The sequence below is a fragment of the Amphibalanus amphitrite genome, unplaced genomic scaffold (genome assembly GCF_019059575.1).
Source record: "Amphibalanus amphitrite isolate SeventyFive unplaced genomic scaffold, NRLGWU_Aamphi_draft 000691F_arrow, whole genome shotgun sequence".
Taxonomy (NCBI): domain Eukaryota; kingdom Metazoa; phylum Arthropoda; class Thecostraca; order Balanomorpha; family Balanidae; genus Amphibalanus; species Amphibalanus amphitrite.
The window spans coordinates 30267-44938 of record NW_024882185.1 but is presented as its reverse complement, the minus strand read 5'-3'; the positions used below and the strand labels follow the sequence as shown (position 1 = coordinate 44938).

Below are 14672 nucleotides of genomic sequence, written 5' to 3'. Positions count from 1 at the left end.
GCTGCAGGAGCCGGCTGTTGAACTCAGTGACTCTGACTATGACTCTGACTCACCACTGACGTATTGTAGCGGTGCGGCTGCAGGAGCCGGCTGTTGAGCTCAGTGACTCTGACTCTGACTCACCACTGACGTATTCTAGCGGTGCGACTGCAGTACGCGTATGCAAGACTCAGTGACTCTGACTCTGACTCACCACTGATGTGTTGTAGCGTTGCGGCTGCAGGAGCCGGCTGTTGAACTCAGTGACTCTGACTCTGACTCTGACTCACCACTGACGTATTGTAGCGGAGCGGCTGCAGCACGCGGATGCTCGTCGGGTTGGCCAGGTCTCCCTTGACCTTCTCGGGCACACCGCGGCCGAATTTGTCCATACGGAAAATGTCACCCGAGTCCCGGGTCACCCAGTAGACCTGACCACGGAGACAAAACGACCGGTCAGTGGAGGGTACGCTTCCTTCCCCAGGACTTAGGAAGCTCCAGGGCATACAGCCGATGGAAAGTGCACCAACGCGATAGTGAGACGTGGAACACATTTGGCGACTTCAGTAAACGACAACAAATTAAAGTACCAAAAGGTCAGAGTGACGTTGGAAAGCCACCCACGGCCTCCCCCGACAGCCCGGTACATCTCTGTTTCGTGCGCGACTGACCGAGCTCTCGAACACGTCCAGGGCGAACGGATGCTGCAGCTGCTCCCCGGAGATGATGGTGCGCCGGCGCGAGCCGTCCTCCCGCATCGCCTCCACCAGGTTCAGCTTGGTGTCCACCCAGTACACCATGTGGTCCATGGCCAGGTCGATCGTCAGACCGGTCGGGTGCTCCACCTGGGGACGGGGGGGGGGGGGCAGGGGTCAGTCCCGGGGCCGGGAGCGGGGAGCCGCGATACTCGGCGTCTGAGTAATGCAGTTGCTCAGGAGGCGGTGTTCAGTTCAGACACGCTGTCGCACCTTGTCACTGACGAGCAGCCGGCGCTTGGTGCCGTCCATCCAGGCCGACTCGATCTTGGGGATGCTGCCGACGTCCGACCAGAACATGACGCCCTCCTCGGGGTCCACGGCCACCGAGACCGGCTGCTCCAGACCTGGGGAGAACGGACACCGACCGGTCACATACTGACGGAGGGACAGAGAGACAGACATAGAGACGGCCACCGAGACCGGCTGCTCCAGACCTGGGGAGAACGGACACCGACCGGTCACATACTGACGGAGGGACAGAGAGACACAGACAGACTGGTACAGACGGCCACTAACACGGGCCGCTCCAGGCGTAACAACGTACACAGGTCAACGGCACCGTCAGAGACAGAACGACAGATAAACGACAGATTGAAAGATGGACAGACGGCCCGGTGTGCCAGTCGACGGCTCACCTGTGGCGATCAGGCTGCGCTTGTATCGACTCACCTGTGGCGATCAGGCTGCGCTTGTAGCGGCCGTCGGTGGTGGCCGTGACCACGGCGCCGCGCGGCTTGCTGCCCGACCGGTCTACCTGGGTCCAGTAGAGGTGGTCGGCCACCCAGTCCACCGCGATACCCGACGGCTTGGCGTTACCTGTCGATAGGGGGGAGGGGGTCAGAGGGTGCCAGAGTGGCAGGGAAGGGGGGAGAGAGAGAGAGAGAGAGAGAGAGAGAGAGAGAGAGAGAGAGAGAGAGAGAGAGAGAGAGAGAGAGAGAGAGAGAGAGAGAGAGAGAGAGAGAGGATACAGAGCAACTCACCTGAGTCAACAACAACAACAACTCACATATATAGAGAAGTCTGTGCATCAACAAATCAGCCCCACCATCACATCATTCCGCTTGTAATTACACGGCTAGTTCACAGATATCATTCCCAAGTCTCAGCCGATGACGCCCGTTCTCCCAAGTCAGCCCGAGCTCAGCCCACTCACTCTTGATCTCCAGGTCCTGGGCGAAGCCGATGTTGGCGTCTGCCTTGTCGCCGGGAATGTAGGAGCGCTTGATGGCCTTCTCGAACGAGTCGGTCCAGAACACCATGTGCTTGCTGAAACGGATCGCTCCGGTCAACAAACTGCGATTCAGCGCGGTGAGCCGAACACGGGCACAGGCGAATAGGAGCTGTGTCGCCGCCGCGAAGTCATCGAAAAAAAAAACAATTTACAAGGCACAGAAAAAATTCACCGCGTGACGGCGCGTCAGAGTGTATGCTACCAGCATGAATAAACTGCGCGCCCAAGAAGTGAGGCGTCCTGTTACATATAATACGGAATGAACTAGAATAGACACGTGTAGCCTGCAAATATTTTACTGCGCTCAGAATGGGCGCAGCTGATCAGTCGCCACCAGCAGGAAGAAGCTCAGGTGTACGCCAGAATGGCGGCCAGCGGACTAGATCCGCCGGTCGAGCCGACTGCCAGGGGTGGAGAGGGAGGTGGGGGACACGGAGGGACTGGGCGCGGCACACCAGCCGAGCCCTGACACGCACCTGGGGTGGTAGTCGACGGCCTCGACGCGCGACTGGCCGCGTATCACGTCCATGGAGCGGGTATTGGTGGGCCGGTACCCGCGGATCTCGGGACCGGTCGAGTAGAGCAGGGAGAGCGGCTCGGCGGCGCGGCACACGCCCGTGAGACCGTCCTGCGGGGGCAAAGCGGGGTCAGCTCACAGTTCACACGCCCGTCAGACCGTCTTGGGGGCAGCGTGGTGTCAGTTCACACTGTGCACCGTCACTCAGAGGGCTTGGGTTAAAATCGCCATAGTTTGCGAATCTCCTCCGAAACCACCCATGATTACCGTCGCAGCACTGACTAGTGACCACTGAGGTCCTGGAATCCGTCTGCTCTGTGGACTGACCTCTCGGAGCCCATCTGCCCAGTCTACTGACCTCCCGAAACCCCGTCCTCCCGGTGGACTGACCTCTTTGAAGCCGTCGCGGCAGCCGCAGGAGAAGGTGCCGTTCAGGTTGGTGCAGAGCTGCGAGCAGTTGTGGCTGAACTCGCGGCACTCGTCGACGTCCTCGCAGACCTTGGCGTTGTCTGGCGCGGCGCGGAAGCCGCGGTAGCAGTGGCAGATGTAGCCGCTGCCCTCGGCCAGGTCGGAGCAGTGCTGGCTGCAGCCGCCGCGGTCCGTGCCGCAGTGGTCGTTACCCGCCTCTGCATTGTGCACAGAAATCAGACGATCAGACACGGAACCGCGGAGACGATAAGATATGGAGGGAGTATGGGTATCCAGAGACAGTGAAAAACGCAGTCGCGAAAGCATGCCACGCTTTGAGCAGCGGTTGAACAAAGTGACATGAGGATACGTTTCCATTAACGATTTGTTGAGACAGCAGTGATTGTGAGAAAACAGATTAATGTGCGCTTCCTCAATCAACAGGATGTTACTTGGCCCAAATGAAATAACTATGAGCTTCTGGGTACTCACGGCAGCCGAGCTCGTCCGAGTGGTCACCGCAGTCGTCCGAGTGGTCACACAGCTTGGCGCGGTCCACGCACTGGCCGTTGGCACAGCGGAACTCGCCGTACCGACAGAACCGGTGCCTGTCGGGGGGGGGGGGGGGGGCGGTCAGCGGGGGGTCAGGGCGGTGGGCGAACGTCGGCCAGAGAGTAATACATGATCACCGATTACCAGCACGGCGGGTGCTGTCTAGCGATACCACAATAGACCAGCGATACCACAATAGGATAATACACTAAGTCCAATTAAATACATCATATATTCACCCGTCTTCGCGTTGCAAAGCAAGCGATTCACCCTAGTCAGTAAACCATTAACGACAATCAGTCACCATCAACTCTGAGCCTCAAGTTACACCAGTTTCTCCCCAGCCTCCCCGCCGTGTGTGACCGTCTGTCTGCTGACCTGTCGGAGCAGACGGTCAGATCGTTCTCGTCTGAACCGTCGCCGCAGTCGTCCTTCTTGTCGCACAGCTTGAAGCGCGGCACGCACCGGCCGTTGTCGCAGCGGAACCGGTGCAGGCCCTCGCACTCGTGGCTCTCTGCGGACGCGGCACGGATAGAGGACGGTGGGTCAGTGGTCCGCCAGACACTCGGTAACACACAGCTCTGCCTACCTTCTCCACAGCACAGCTCATGGCGGTGCATCATGTTCCCAGTAGAAAGGTACATCATTCCTTTTCACAGCAGAATATTCCCCCAGCAGTCAGCACGTCATCCCCTAACGGTCATATTGCCTTGTCCCACAGTGAACCTACGCTTCTACCGGTACCGCACTAGCATCTGCTTTCTTATTTCTGCCACACACCGCAGTGCGCCCTCCCCAGTGTGGCCCAGTATGACAGTGCATCCCAATATTTTGGCTCTCGGCGGTGCCTCATCCCCAGTATAGCCCAGCTGACTGCACCCCTCTGCTGCGACTCACGGCAGTCGCGCTCGTCGCTGCCGTCCCAGCAGTCGTCCCGGCCGTCGCAGACGTCTCGTTTGCGAACGCACAGGTGGTTGTCGCACTGGAACTGATCCTCGGGACAGAAGCGGCCGCCAGGGAAGCGCGGCGGACAGCCGAGTTCGTCCGACAGGTCGTGGCAGTCGCGGCCGCCGTCACAGCGGAACTTGGAGCCGATACAGTGGCCAGAGGCGCACTGGAACTGGCCAGGCTGTGGGCGGGGCGAGGGACGGTTAGACCTAGGGTACACTGAAACTGGCCCGGCTGTGGGCAGGGCAGGGCAGGGCGGGGCAGTTAGAGCCTGGGCAATAGAGGTGCGCAGGGTCAGTTAACATCAATTAAGGGAGAGGCATAGGCATGCATTACGCAGCCATTGCCAGGATCAAATTGGCTACAACAGTTGCTATTGGATGCCAATCAATGAGGCTACAGCAATTGTTAAAAGCTGCACCGGACGTTAAGCGTCGCTTATGCTATACCATTTAAGCAGAACCATTTAATAGTCACATTTGCAGCCACACGCACAGAAATGCTATCGGAGAAGGTTGTCTGAAGTGCACGATTAACCCTCGCCCCGTTGGGGGGGGGCCATTTTGGCCCCCCCCCCCCTGTGGTTTTTCCTGAATAGCAAGAAAACGGCGGCGCGCAGCGCCGCCAAATTTTCAGTACCTTTCCGGGCATCAATTTGACACCTTCACACCAAATTTCAAGTCTTAGGTCACCTTAGGTCAGGAGTTATTGAGGTCAAACTGAGGTCATGTTCGAGCAAAAATGAGCAAAAAACATGCAATCTTGAAACGCTCACCAAATCTACAGTTATCAAGCAATTTCAAAGTTCTTTATATGGTCTAATAGACAAAAAGCGGCGCTACAAAACTGCTATCTCGGATTTTCAAAATTTTGGGTTTTTGACCCAAAAAATTTCAAAAAATTGATTTTTTTAGAAAAACTAAAAAAAAAATCCAAAATTTTTCCGAATTTCGAAAAAACCGGAATATATGTGATAGTCCCTGCGCTCTTCTATATACATACTAAATTTCAGATCGATATCTCGTTTTTTGGCCAAGTTATAGCGAAAAAACTGTTCAAAAATGATGACGTCAAATTTTTGAACTCAATTTTTAGCAATTCTAGACCTCGTACGGCAAAACAAAGACCACCATTGAACTCCCCGTGACGAGCTGCATCGATTCGATACCCATTTTATGCAAAAATATCAACTTTGAAATTTGACCTTATTTGACCTGACCTTGACCTGACCTTGACCTGACCTTGACCAAAATGTGACCTAAGCTGGCCCCAAAGGCTGCCTGACCCACATAATCGCATTTGTCATGTAAAATGGACCATAAAACATGTATCACACAACACTTTCATATTGTGACCCCCCAGTGACCTGACCTCAGTGACCTGACCTGGTATCAGTGACCTCAACTAGCAAAATATGTGTTTGAAGAACATTTCCCCATCGATGATTTTCAATGAAATGCATTTTACTCGATTTTACACCGCATTTCTTGAAATGCCTGTAAACGGTGAAAATTGGACCTTTAACCTGACCTGTGACGTCATCGGTTTGACCTAGGTCAATAAAATTGGGTCACAAGGTAGTTCCCTGATAGGGCTATCCAACACCGTTTGCCGCTTGTCGCTACGTTGCGTGGTTCTCGAGATCTTAGGGGGGGCCAAAATGGCCCCCCCCCCCCCCAACGGGGCGCGTTGCTCGGCAGAGCCCAACGGGGCGCGGGTTAATGTCAGCGCGTTAAGCTATTCGGACCGTTAGTGCGTCTCTGCGCAGGATATCGTCTGTCACCGCTGGCGAGCAATGAACTTTCGGGACGCCCACGACCTGATGACGTCATGTCCGGCGGAATATTGCGTCATACAGTGACGTCACATGTAGCTCGATGAGCGGTGGCGGATCTGACAGTTCCTGGCCTCGTCTTCCATTCCTGTGCGCAGTGGCATGACGCGGACCCGGTTCTGGGAGGAACAAGTACACAGTACTTCTGGGATCGTTACAGGACTCAGGAACCAAGAGCCGTCGGAGTCGGAGAGTGGGTGGTGGTACAGCTGGCGTCACAACTCAGCACAGCGAGCGACCATTAGAACGACCTCGGGACACCCACCGACCCTATGCCGTCCACTCCACAGACACTGGGCACCGAGGGCGACCTGCGCCCACCCCGAGCCCCCGTCCATCGCCCCGCTCCGCTGACCTGGCACTTGAAGTCGGCGCACTGTTCCTCGTCGCTGTTGTCGTCGCAGTCGTTGTCGTGGTCGCAGCGCCACCGGTTCGGGATGCACTTCTCGTTGGCGCAGCGGAACTCGGACTCTGAACACTCTCGGTAGCGGTTCTTGCACATGCCGGGCTCCTCGTCAGAGTTGTCGCCGCAGTCGTTGGTGAAGTCGCACAGCCAGCGTCTGGTGGAGGGCGAGTAAAGACAACATTTAGCATACAATGCCCGTGAAATACGTCTCAAACATACCGCTTACACTCAATGCTCACCACCGGCAGGAGGATCGGATCCAGCCCTCCTGCCGCAGCCCACCTGCCCAGCAGTCAGACAGTGGTACCCGGTGGGTACTCACTTTGAGATGCAGCGTTTGTTACTACACTAGAACTGGGTAAGGTACCCACTGTAACTGGAACTGGGTACAGCTCTGTAGCTCGGTCTGGGTACTCACTCTGGTATGCAGCGTTTGTTGCTGCACTGGAACTCTGTGGCGCCGCACGGGTGGCAGTTCTCCTCCAGCTCGTCCGAGCCGTCGCGGCAGTCGTCCTTTCCGTCACAGAACAACCAGTCGGGGATACAGCGGTAGTTGGCCCAGCCGGGGCACCGCGACCAGCCCTCCGTGCAGTTCCGCTGCCTGTGGAGACAGGGGTCAGGTCAGGTCAGGTCACAGCCGGGGCACCGCGACCAGCCCTCCGTGCAGTTCCGCTGTCTGTGGAGACAGAGGTCAGGTCAGGTCAGGTCAGGTCACAGCCGGGACACCGCGACCAGCCCTCCGTGCAGTTCCGCTGTCTGTGGAGACAGAGGTCAGGTCAGGTCAGGTCAGGTCACAGCCGGGACACCGCGACCAGCCCTCCGTGCAGTTCCGCTGTCTGTGGAGACAGGGGTCAGGTCAGGTCAGGTCACAGCCGGGACACCGCGACCAGCCCTCCGTGCAGTTCCGCTGTCTGTGGACAGGGGTCAGGTCAGGTCACAGCCGGGACACCGCGACCATCCCTCCGTGCAGTTCCGCTGCCTGTGGAGACAGGGGTCAGGTCAGGTCAGAGAGGAAAGGCGTCTACTAGCACCGCTTCACCTATAGACTGAGAAGGGCAGTCGGGTGGCACTTGTACCCTTGGACAATATCTGACTGCCAGGCATTATTATCAATGGATACTGTTATAGATTTAATGATTTAATTCCGGCATGCTCGATCTGGTTGGCTGGCGAGTGACGGCTGAGGTACCCGTCAGCAATCCGTCAGAGAACTGTCAATGATGGGAGGTCGGCGGCCCAAAGGTCAGAACGCGGCGGTCCTGACAGCGCTCTGAGCGGACCGGACGGGGTAGCTGCAGCCAGCGGACTGAACGGGGCCGGGACACGGCACTGCAGGACGGGTCAGGGCCCAGCACAGACCACCTACCAGCTCACCTACCGTCGCCGGGAGAAAATCGAGGAAATCGAGACAATGCCTCTATTTGACGGCATTGACACGAGACGAGAGCGCCGGTATAGCCCGTGACCGTGGTCAGCTAGCGTGGTATTAACAAAACAGCACTCAATAACTACGTCGGCTATGAAAATAAATACCTAGATCAGGGAACGGTAAAAAGACGTTCATATGAATGTCAGATCAGATGCAAAGGTATATTAGAAGGCCCTAGGACTCCTTGTACCTCTCTACACCGACTTCGCCCTTGAAGAAATAACGTGGCATTCTGCAAAGAAAGTGCGCGCTGCCCGTACTGAGAGCTGCCACCTCCCGCCGTTCGCTGCTCGCCGCCCACCCACCCGTCTCTGCCTGTCCGACTGTCGGACGGACGGCCGGACGGACGGACGGCGGGTACGGGCCGCGCCAGTCGCCCGCCAGCCGCCGCCATGCGCGCGCCGCGCCCGCCCGGTGTGCTCGCGCTGCTGCCCGCGCTGCTGTCGCTGCTGGGTGCGGCCGTGTCGGCGCCGCCCTGGTCCAGCCTGCTGCGCGCGCCGCTCGACTCGGAGCCGCTCCAGCTGCACCGGTATGCCGAGGAGGTGGGCGTGCTGCGGCGCGCCGACCTCACCCACCAGGTGATCCGGCTGGCCGACCGCGCCGCCGAGACCGGCGGGCCGGGCCTGCTGGCGGCCAATGCCTCGCTGCTGCCGCACCGCGCCGGCCGCCAGATCGGGGAGAACGCCGCCCGCCCGCTCGGGGAGAACGCGGCCCGCCAGCAGATGGAGCAGATCCGGCGCGGCGAGCAGGCCGCCGACCCGCCCAGCCGCTCCACCTCCCGCACCATGCTGAAGTCCGTGCTGCGACCGACCGAGGCGCCGCCCAGACTGGGTGACACGGCCTCTGCAGCGGGCACAGCTGCCGGAGCGGGCACAGCTGCCGGAGCGGGCACAGCTGACGGAGCCGGCACGGCCTCCGGAGCGGGCACAGCTGACGGAGCCGACACGGCCTCGGGAGGCAGCGCCACAGCCCCGGGAGCCGGTACCACAGCCCCGGGAGCCGGCACCACAGCCCCGGGAGCCGGCACGACAGCCCCGGGAGCCGGCACGACAGCGAGAGCCGACGACACAGGAAGACCCAGTGCTGAGACACCCGGCACTAAAACGCCGAAATCTGTCTCTAAAACACCAGGCAGTGAGCAGCAAAAATCCCGCTCTCAAGCGACGAAAACCGCTACTACAACTCCAAGACCCAGCAACAAACAACACAAACCTACCACTCGGCCATCAGCAGTCCGGCCGGCCACAACAGCCGAGCAAAAGACCAACGCAAAGAGCGGCGTCGCGCACGAAATCAGCGAAGCGGCCAACGGCAATAGCACTTCTACCAAAGCCACTGGCACCGCAGCCGGCGGCAGCAGTGGCACCACAGACAGCGCTGGTGGTAGCGCCACAGCCAGCGTTGATAGTGGCACCACTATCAACAGCGATGGTGGCACCACAGCCAGCGCTGATACTGGCAGCGTTAGCACTGGCACGACGGCCAGCGTTGGCAGTGGAATCACTGCCAAGGGTAATCGTGACACCAAAACCAGCGTTGGTAGTGGCACCACTGCTAGAGGCGACAGTGGCACCACTGTCAGCGTTGGTAGTGGCACCACTGTCAGCGTTGGTAGTGGCACCACTGCCAAGGGCAAAGTCGACACCATTGTCGGCGGCAATATTGGCACCGAAGCCAGCGGTAAAGCTGGCACCTCAGCTGTTGGCGATACCACCAGCAGCACAAAAGTGAGCGTTAACACCGACAGAACAAGCCCCGCTGAGGGGTCCGCCGCCGCCGCCACCTCATCTGCCGCCGCCCTGCGCCAGTCAGGGGCGGCGGCCGCTATAACAGCTACCAAGGTCGAGCAGAGAGTCGGCGTCGGGGCGGCCAAGACCGCCGGATCGACCGGCCGACAGACAGCTGCCTCAGCCGAACTCAGCTCGGAGGAGCTCAGCGCGCGGCCCGCAGCTTCCAAAGGAGCGGCGGCAGTGAGCGCCAGCCGCGGCAGCGCGGTCCTAAAGGCGGACAGCAGCGGCGGCACGGCCCTAACGGCCGACAGCGGATCAGCGATTAACAGCGGCGGCGGCTCAGCCCTAACGGGCGACAGCGGCCGCGGCACGGCCCTAAAGGCCGACAGCGGCCGCGGCACGGTCCTGAAGGCCGACTCCGGTTCAGCGGCTAAGAGCGGCGGCGGCTCAGCCCTAACGGGCGACAGCAGCGGCGGCACGGTCCTAAAGGCAGACAGCAGCGGCAGCATAGCCCTAAAGGCCGACCCCGGCACGGAGTCTGCTCGCTCTGGCCGTGTGGCAACCCGCCGCGTATCGGCTGCGCTGCGGGCCGCCGGCCTGGACGAGTCAGCCGGCGCGGTGCCGGAGCCTGAACAGGGGTCCGTGGCGGAGCGGGTCACCGAGACCATGGAGCGGTCCCCGCTGGTCGGGGACAAGGAGTGACCGGACCGCCGGCAGGCGACACTGGACGGTCGGTGGCCGCGGAACCGCTGCTTACACCTGACGGAGGGGACTGTGAACTGGGGCGGTGGTGATGTGGCGAATAGGACTCTGTCGTGAACGACTGAGAGAGTGACTCGATGATGGCCGTGATACAGGCTCAGTCTCAGTCTCAGTGTGTCAGATGGAGAGCGGACTGAGTGGAAAGGGTGGGCGAGGGACGAACTCGGTCTATAGCACCAGATCCCCGCGCGGAAGTCCGCTAGTGTCAGTCGCCAACCACCAGTAATGCCGCCTGACGGAAGCAGCCGTCTTCCCAATCTGGTCCCGTGCGGAAAGTGGTGACCTGTGACCTCGCCCACAGAAGGGAGCGGTCACCCCGTGACCCCACTGGAGCAAAAGCTTTGTATCCTCCCAATCAGGATAACACTCCCCCGCGGCCCGGCTGACCGTGCGGCCGGCCCGGGTAGGTGCTGCCCGGATAGAGGCCCGGCCGGCCATCCGAGGCGCCCATGGCAGCTGTCAGCGACCCGTCAGCGGGTACCGTGACAGTCACGACGGCACGGGCGGCCGGCGGAGAGTCGACGGACCCACAGCGAGCGAGCGAGCCCGTCCACCCCGGGACCGGCCACAAGGAGCGAGCACACCCACCCCGGGGCCGGGCCCACAGCGAGCGAGCACGTCTTACCCCGAGGACGGCCCAGACGGGATGTCTGTGTGAATCTGGAGCTGACGGACGAAACTGAAGCGCGTGTGTTGTGACATTATAACAATGTCCATATGTACTCTCGTTGACTACAATATACAAACGAAATGACTAGTCATGCCCTCGGGCAGTGACTGCCGCCATACCGATCCCAACTCCCCAGTCTGACTCATCTGACGAGTCAGGTTGTGCCGTTGAGGTGGTGTCAGAACGGTGCAGGTTCTCGCGGCGGTCCCATCTGACCCCTCCCCCGGAAGAACCCTGACCCACCTGCAGAGGTGCGCCGGCTCGTCACTGTCATCCCCGCAGTCGTTGTCACCGTCGCACGACCACAGCTTGGCGATGCACTTGCCGTTCTTACAGGCGAATTGGGTGTCCTTGTCACAGCCGCCCACGTCTATAAAAAAACGAGAGAGGAAAGGGGCATGTCAGCGTGTCACTCATACATCTGGGTAATGGGAGGGAACACACCACCCGATAGGATTTACCGGGCATTTTACAAGCCCCAGTGAGGTCACATCTGGTCCCCAATGGGGTGTCGATTCGGTCCGGCGGCGGTGACACGGAACAGCTCATTGACATTTAGAATCGGTCGTGACGCAACTGTTCCCAGAGTTAGCCGGGCGTATCGACAGGGCGGCGCAGGGCAGCGGAGAGCAGCGCAGAGTGGTGGGGCACACACTGGGGGCGGCGGTATAGGATACAGCACTGGTAAGGCCGTCTGGGAGCCTCAGTGGTACAGAGGGTCGGTTGGAGGGACGCTGCCTGGCAGGAAAGGAGAAAGGAAGGGAGAAGAGACAAGCAGAGCTAAGAGCACATCAATACAGAGCGGAGCTGAGCAGAGTTAGAGGTGAGGGGGGGAGTGGCAACTCACGGCAGATCTCCTCTGACTCATCCGTGCCGTCCGTGCAGTCGGCATCGCCGTCGCACTTCCACGACTCGTTGATGCAGTAGCCGTTCTTGGTGCAGCGGAACATGTGCTCGGGACACTCGTGGGCGCAGTTCTCCTCGTCCGAGTTGTCGCCGCAGTCGTCAATCACTGTGGGTGGCAACAGGACGAATCGTCAGTACAGCCGGAACAATGACAGAACGGTTACAGAACGTTTACAGGGAACCGCGGGGGCTGAGGGGGGCAGCGGGGGCTGGGGGGAGCTGAAGGGGCTGAGGGGAGCTACAGGGGCTGAGGGGAACTGAAGGGGCTGAGGGGGGCAGCGGGGGCTGAGGGGAACTGAAGGGGCCGAGGGGAGCTACAGGAGCTGAGGAGCCGACAGGGGCTGAGGCAGACCACAGGGATGTAGAACAGGGTGCCTGACTCAGCGCCGACCGGCACACAGTTCATCAGGCAGCTTCCTGTCAAGTGTCAGACACTTCCCTGTGGTGGCAAGCATGCTGCCAGCCAGCCTCGGCAGTTCAATATGACAGTGTCCTACCATTTTATAGTGGATAGCAGCGGTAAAAAGCAATACAATATGGACGAAAAGCAAAAATGCTACATTGAATGTTAGATCTGAGCCAAACGTTCACCAGCATCGTCAAACGCTGCTAGCGAGTCATGTGGGTTTCGTTAGCGTGTGTGCCAATAAAAGTTCCAGGAGGAACAGCCCGCCTCGCTGCCGCCTCTCGGTCCGGCACTCACGGTTGCAGAATGCCGCCGACGTGGTGCAGTTGTTGTTCTTGCACTGGAACAGGCCGGCGTCGCAGACTCGCGGCGGACAGTCGTGTTCGTCCGAGCCGTCCTTACACTGAGTCACGCCGTCACACCTGAAACGCCGCGTCACGCGTCACGTCACAGTGGAGACAGCGTCACGGACGGCAGGGTGGACAATCCAGAGAACAAGAACAAAGAACAGTGTAACAAACAGCTAGTTGAATAAATGGCATCGTCACAAATCACAATAGCTAAATCACAAATCATAATAAAGCCTACACGTCATAGATTGACATATGTAAAAGCCTGCCATACTGAGGCCCGATGTTTAAAAAAGATTGACCTCATGTTGCTCAGCGCCTCGCCCCTGTATCCACCCGGCACCCGGGCGCGTACTCACTTGCTGAACCAGGGGATACAGATGTCGTCCGGAGGGCCGCAGCGGTGGGTGCGGGGCGGACAGTTGTGCACGCACGTACGGCCGTCGGCGCGCGTCTTGTAGTCGTCAGGACACGCGCACTGAGCGCGGACGCCGCCGTCACGTTTAGGCGACAGCAGACACAGGTGCGAGCAGCCGCCGTTGTTCTCGGCGCAAGGGTTCGGATAGGCCAGCTGCCGCAGCGGGTGGTACACCTTGATGTCGTACGGACGGTGCGTGGTGTTGCGCAGAATGGCCACGTTCTCTCCGGTGAATTTGTGCGCGCGCACCACCGCCTTGAGGTTCCAGTCCGTCCAGAAGAGCGTGTCGTCGATGACGGTCAGAGCAAACACGTGGTGAACGTTGGCGCCCTGAAGAACCTCGTGCCGTCCGCGACCCTCGAAGTCCGAGTAGGCGATGTAGTCCATGTGGGCGTCCGCCCAGAAGATCTTATCGGCAAAGAAGTCGATCGTGAGCGCATTGGGCCAGATAACCTTGTCGTTGAATGTCAGGATGCGCGTGAAATTGCTGCCGTCCATGCCGACCTTGCCGATGAAGGACTGCAAGTTCCAGTCGGTGAAGAAAATGTACCCGATGCCCGGGTGGACGGAAATGGCTCGCGGGTCGGTCAGGCCGCGGTTGATCAGCGTGCGCCGGTACGAGCCGTCAAGGTTGGACACGTCCAGGTGCTTCTCGTGCCGGTCCAGCCAGTAGAGCTTGCGGCCCACCCAGTCGACGCTGAGGCCCTCCAGGCCGCCCGTCCGACTGGTGATGATGGGCTCGTAGAAGTCGCCGCTGTCATTGCGGACCGTCCTGTGGATCTTCTTGTCGCCGACATCAGCGAAGTAGAGTCGGTCCTCCTTCAGGTCAAAGTCGAGCGCCACCACGTTCTGCAGGTTCTGGTGCATGAGCGTGTAGTGAGCACCGTCCGTGGAAATGTTGCGCACGTAGTGTTTGTTGGTGATGATGAGCCACGGCTCGATGTTGTCACGCCGCTTACACGTGTAGCCGTCCAGCTCTCTGTCGTAGTACTTCTCGTCGCACTTGCAGGCGAACGAGCCCGGCATGTTGAAGCACTTCTGGGAGCACTTGCTGATCTGCTCCGAGCACTCGTTCAGGTCCTCGCACGCCTTCTTGTCGGCCATCAGCCTGGGGACAGAGGATCTGAATCAGCGACAAGCATGGTTGGTGATAACCAATCAGACAGCATTGTTTCCTAAGATTCTGATCGGCGCCGGACGAAATAATTCGCCGGCCGCCGGCATTCAGTGGAAACCTATATCTACGCTTCTGTACGTCGGACCGACGCGGGACAGGCACCGATCGATTAGTAATTTAATATGTATCTATTTAAGTTCCAAGTCTTTTAACAAATACCAAGCACTTTTGCAAGTACGACGCGCTTAAGC

General features: G+C 59.3%; 1 protein-coding gene across 2 annotated transcripts in view; it reads right to left on the bottom strand.

The window, feature by feature from the left end:
- The window catches only part of LOC122364677 (low-density lipoprotein receptor-related protein 2-like), a 46344-nt gene that overhangs the window by 4754 nt on the left and 26918 nt on the right, over nt 1-14672 (bottom strand). Inside the window, exons 39-55 of one of the 2 annotated variants that reach the window (XM_043335287.1) lie at nt 13246-14412; nt 12834-12958; nt 12072-12236; nt 11468-11594; nt 7052-7234; nt 6583-6787; nt 4343-4574; nt 3824-3959; nt 3386-3501; nt 2876-3111; nt 2633-2648; nt 2445-2580; nt 1891-2003; nt 1407-1553; nt 948-1081; nt 651-824; nt 270-410 (exon numbers count right to left, since the gene is read on the bottom strand). In XM_043335287.1, coding sequence (XP_043191222.1) covers nt 270-410; nt 651-824; nt 948-1081; nt 1407-1553; nt 1891-2003; nt 2445-2580; nt 2633-2648; nt 2876-3111; nt 3386-3501; nt 3824-3959; nt 4343-4574; nt 6583-6787; nt 7052-7234; nt 11468-11594; nt 12072-12236; nt 12834-12958; nt 13246-14412 — 3553 coding nt within the window. Of the gene's footprint in view, nt 1-269; nt 411-650; nt 825-947; nt 1082-1406; nt 1554-1890; nt 2004-2444; nt 2597-2632; nt 2649-2875; nt 3112-3385; nt 3502-3823; nt 3960-4342; nt 4575-6582; nt 6788-7051; nt 7235-11467; nt 11595-12071; nt 12237-12833; nt 12959-13245; nt 14413-14672 lie in introns of both variants that reach the window. The other variant, XM_043335288.1, reaches the window with a different exon arrangement.